The sequence below is a fragment of the Chenopodium album genome, chromosome 2 (genome assembly GCF_948465745.1).
Source record: "Chenopodium album chromosome 2, dcCheAlbu1.1, whole genome shotgun sequence".
Classification (NCBI taxonomy): domain Eukaryota; kingdom Viridiplantae; phylum Streptophyta; class Magnoliopsida; order Caryophyllales; family Amaranthaceae; genus Chenopodium; species Chenopodium album.
The window spans coordinates 66,384,454-66,389,682 of record NC_137835.1 but is presented as its reverse complement, the minus strand read 5'-3'; the positions used below and the strand labels follow the sequence as shown (position 1 = coordinate 66,389,682).

General features: G+C 35.2%; 1 protein-coding gene across 1 annotated transcript; it reads right to left on the bottom strand.

Moving 5' to 3' along the window:
- Positions 1-274: 274 nt before the first annotated feature.
- On the bottom strand, positions 275-5,029 carry LOC145586581 (enoyl-[acyl-carrier-protein] reductase [NADH] 1, chloroplastic-like). Its single transcript, XM_081643457.1, has 13 exons — positions 4,820-5,029; positions 4,129-4,439; positions 3,034-3,143; positions 2,849-2,904; positions 2,687-2,771; positions 2,321-2,368; positions 2,076-2,150; positions 1,875-1,986; positions 1,712-1,763; positions 1,580-1,631; positions 1,404-1,461; positions 821-919; positions 275-733 (listed from the first exon to the last, which is right to left on the bottom strand). Exons 2-13 carry the CDS (start codon positions 4,400-4,402, stop codon positions 579-581), a joined length of 1,176 nt encoding a protein of 391 aa, XP_081499583.1. The 5' UTR covers positions 4,403-4,439; positions 4,820-5,029; the 3' UTR covers positions 275-578.
- Between the last annotated feature and the right edge of the window lie 200 nt (positions 5,030-5,229).

The window sequence follows — 5,229 nt, the reverse complement described above, 5'->3', positions numbered from 1 at the left end:
GTTATAATAAGATTATATTAAGAAACTATACATTAAAATAAACCCAACACCATCTTACATAATTACATTGACTTTCATGTAATAGCTAAAAAAGATGGTCAAAATGAGATGTGTGAATAGTGCAGAAAGTCAAATCGTTGCGAGTAATTTTGGATGGAGGAAGTAATATTTTCTGGTAGACTGGTAATATTGGCAAATTACAATCGTAACACAAAACACTAAACATGGCATACAACTTTGTGTTGATGGCACTATTTTGCTTTAGAACTATTGATAATTAAAATTGAAATTATTGGAGAAGAGGGTAGTAATTTGTGCCTCAGAGATTCAAAGGGTACATCAATGTGATGGCATTTATGTGATCAAATTCTCAACTGATGATAACAAATAGGAACTACCTCCCCAAGCAACAACAGCCAACAGGTCATAATTTAGGAGCTAAAGAGGCCTAGAGTACAAGGATATGAAGAACAATACAATAAGCATCCTACTCCGATTACCAATCCTCAACACACAAACTACTGAATGAAGATCCCAATGATCATAACACAAAATGGGGGTGCTAGCTAACCATCATTTCAAAGTTGGTCTTTTGGAATGTCAAGATTTTCGAAAATAGGACTATCTACGCCAACTCCCATTGCATTTAGACCATTGTCTACATAGACTACAGCCCCTGTAATAGCAGATGCCAAAGGTGATGCCAAGAAAGCAGCAGTGTTTCCAACTTCCTCTGCACACATTATTTCACAAGCTTGTCAAAAAGGGTGTATGAATTAAAGAGAATTTAAAACCCTAATCAATTCACAATATATCTTACCCGCAGATAGTTCCTTTTGCAACGGAGCATTAGCTATAGAATAGTCAATCATCATATCGATAAATCCAATAGCCTTTGCAGCACGACTCCGAAGTGGACCTTGAGAAAAGACATTAGATGATTAGTTAGGGATAAAAGCTGCTTAGCATTTACCTCACAAAATGTTGTCATATACAATGTTTGATTGCAGAAACTTAGATTTAACAGATAAGTAAATCTCACTTTATATCAGATTCATACCCTTTGTTTGTTTTTTAACTAGATAAATTAGAGAGAAGGGAAATGCAGGAGAGCAGAGGACTTGCAAAGAGAGAATTAACATTTGAGAAAATGTAGAATTCCTTCCTCAAGGAAAATCTTTACCACCCTTGGTTAAACATATTCAATCTATGAAAATAATTTTGCTACTTTACCAAATCAAGCCAAAGAAAGTAGGAAAACTAGGTTTCTTGGAATATGATTTTCCTCCCAGACAAACACAAGCATTAGAACAGGGAATTTGGTGTTTTTGTTGGTCATGAGTGGTACATAGATAGCTGGTAGCTATAGTGAGCAGTTTCGATGGAAATTCAGGGAAGCTTACCAGCTGATATTGTGTTCACTCTAATCCTGCGTTTCCTCCCTGCTTCAAATGCCATTACCTAAGCCAACCAACGAATATCAGTAATGCCAGGATGAAAAAGGCTAGTAATTACATCAAAGAAGTGACCATAAGACTGTCCCTTCCCCTCTAGAAAACAAACAGATACACAAGCTTACCTTTGTGTCACTCTCTAATGCAGCTTTTGCTGAACTCATGCCTCCACCATAACTGTGCAAGAAATAAGAAATCAGGTTCTAAGGGAAAATGACTATATAATTCCGAATAATAGCACTGAGAACGGAACTTACCCGGGAATTATCCTCTCAGAAGCGATGTATGTGAGTGACAGAGAAGAACCACCTTCAAGCAAAAGATTAAACAATAAAATTCAAACTACCTCATACAGTAAAAAGGTTTTTATTATGTCTACCAAAAAATATATCACACTCAAAATACCACAAAGACAGATACCTGGGTTCATTATAGGAAGGAAATGCTTGAGCAGCGAAACATAAGAATAACTTGAGGCAGAAATTGCAGCCAGATATCCATACCTTGATGTTTCTAATAGAGGTTTAGTGACCTATGGATAAGTTGTTACTAGATCAGTTAGAAAATAGTTGGCAAATACTAATACTTCGTATCAAACTTAGAAACTCAATAACTAATGACCTCAGGTCCATTGGCAAGCGAATGCACGAGGATGTCAATGCTCCCAAAATCTTGCTTTACTGTTTCGACAACTTCCTACAAGCCATGAAAAAGATTCAGTACAGTATGGTTTCTCGCATTTAAAATAATAACAATATATACAACAGTTGAGGCACCCATTAATATATCAAATCAGAAACGGAAGTAATTTGAGACAGTAATTCATATGTTAACCACGCATTCCAAAATTGACAGAGATTTTATACCTTCACAGTCCAATTGCTAGACCCTGCATACCGCTTGTTTGCTTTAACCTGCATTGAGCCCATCATTAAGAAAATTAGATATATGCCTCATGGTTACAAACTCAAAATGCTGACATCCGTAGCCCATCTTTTTATATCTATTGAGTAAAAATTTCACAAGTATCCTTCATTATTTAAAACATACTATTTTCACCATACCAGTGTAGTAATTCTATGTTAAGAATATCCTCAAAAATAAAAGAGGCAAGTTCAAATTTTGTGATTTAAAAAGAAAATAATAGAAAGTGGCCAATTAACTTTGACGGGGAGTGTAATAAACAACAAATCCACTGTAAATCAAGAGAATAATCATTGATAGTCCATTACATCTTCAGGGACATCTTCTGGACTGTCAAAAACTGCATCTAGAGGATATACTTTGGTGATCTCCATCAATGAACCATCAGGCAACCTAAAACATCAAATGAACACTAAGGCCAATGCAAGTGTAAGTCTTACAAAAGGGGTCAAGCAAACAGAGACTCTTACACTCGAGATTCATCAAATTTTCCACGTCTTAGACTTGTTTCAAAAATGTTCAGGGCCTGTAAGAACACCAAAAAGACACAAAGACCAAGAAAATTAAGTAAGAGACTTGTACAAGTAAACATCAAGCTTTTATTCAATAAGGTGGAGCAACCGCAGGTAACAGACTCTAATGAGTAATTACTCACAGGGACCCAAGTTCCAACAAGAATCTCAGCACCAGCAGCAGCCAGAGACTTTGCAATTGCCCAACCATATCCATTATCATCAGCTACACCAGCGATAAATGCCCTCTTACCTGAAAATTAGTCTTTGTTAAATTACTAAATTCAACCATTGTATTTATAGTTAACCATCTCTTCAAACTAAAGCAAAATCTAGGCGATGAACAAGACAAACTGTATCTATATTCATCTGCAGTATCACATAAACTACATTTAGAAATTATTTAAAAAGGTGCACGAGAAAACAAGGCAATAACACATAGCAACAAAAGCACAGAACACTTTAGATGGCTAATTTTCGGATCAACTCTACAAATTTGTACTTGGAAGATTCTGCCTCATATTTAAAGCCCTTCCATGCCCACGCATATGTTCAATAGCCCAAAAACATGCTTAATACTTAACTCAACCTCGTATTAAAGTTATACGTTGCAGAAATTTGATTAGTCATCTCATAACAAATAAACTCATTAGACCTCAAACATAACAAGCAAATCACTAGAAATAAAGAGGCTCCAATGCACTTCAAATTAAAGAAAAGTTTATTCATCTCACTTCCTTTTTTTCATCTAGATGACCATCCGTTCCTACACTCCATAGTCAATACGTGTTCGATACTTCACTAGTATCCCTCTTCCACAAGAGATGCAGCATAAGATTACCAAAGCAGCAAAATATTTGGAAAATAATTTTTCAAAATTCCTCATTGAAACAAACTACTTCGTGTATATATCCAACAATAAAACAACTCTCTTATAACTGTCATTTACATATATTCAACAAATAAAAGGGGCAGGAGAGGTAATAACTATTTCTTTTTCTTTTTTTTTTTTTTTTTTTGGTTCAAGAAGGAGAAGAATTGAGCTTCCTACACTATTGTGAATTCAACCATTTGTATATCATATTGCTTCATGAATGTCAAAATTGAGCTTTCTAGACTAGTTCTTTATATTACTATATATTTGATGACATTATTCCCTTTGACAATGACAAAAAAGCATAAACAAAACACACAGATTGATATAATATCATGTAAAGCATAATGTACTGAAATTCGACCTTTTAAGTTAATAGGCAATCCCCCTAGAGGCTTGTCACTAGATTCCGCCATTGCCTTGATGACACCCTTGCCAGATTTCGAGGCGGAAGACGAGAACCTGTGCTGGAAAGGCTGTACAGATGATATATGACAAGCACTTGTGAGCTTAGCCCACGATGCCCGTCTCATATCAGCATTGCAAAATGCAGCACCAGCACCAAAGATAGGGCGAGGGGAAGACACACATGGCTTTACTGCAGCCATTTGCAACCCTGATGCTGTGGAAGCTGCCATTTTCAATCTACTTGCTCTAGTAAACCCAGTTAATAATCTGCTAGCCAATCAAACAAATGAATTTCTTAGTATTCAATAGCAGGGTAAAATCAAATTTTACTGCAATTGAAATTCAGCAATACCCTTCAATTCAAATTTCGTTGGACAATTCGGATTCAAACTAAAGGAAACCAGCAACTTAAACCAATCCCAGAAAAACCCAAAAAAATTCGAACTTCAAAAAGTTAAATATTCCATAATATAACAAAATCAACAATTCAAGCATTACAAAATAACCACTAAAATGGTATACATCCAATATAAATGTAATCAAGATTCAAACTTTACCCGTTAACTTAATCACATTAACCTAAAAAACAAACATGAAAGCAAGATCTCAATAAAAAAATAATACAGAAATGAAACAATGTGGGTTACCTAGAAGCCAATGTGAAGGATGGAGGAATGACAGACAAACAAGAAAATAGTGATTAAAGAGAATTGGGTTTCGATGAAAACGAAGTTCTCTCCAACTAAACAGTATGGGATAGTGTAAATAGAGTACAGAATTTGATGGGTGTTTATTAATGGGGACACTTTGGTTCTGTCGAAGTAGAAGGGAAGAGAGAGAAAATTAAGGGATATTGGTGTAGGTTAGATGAAGAGTTGGTAAATTGTTTGTTACTCTGTATTAGGTCTTTGATTAATCTACATCTACGCAAGTAAGGGGCTGTTTTCATTGACTGAACTGATTAGAACTGAACTGAACTTATAAGAGCTAAACTGAATTGAACTGAAATTATTAGCGCTAAACTAGATTAAATAAATAGTATAAACAAAACAGATGG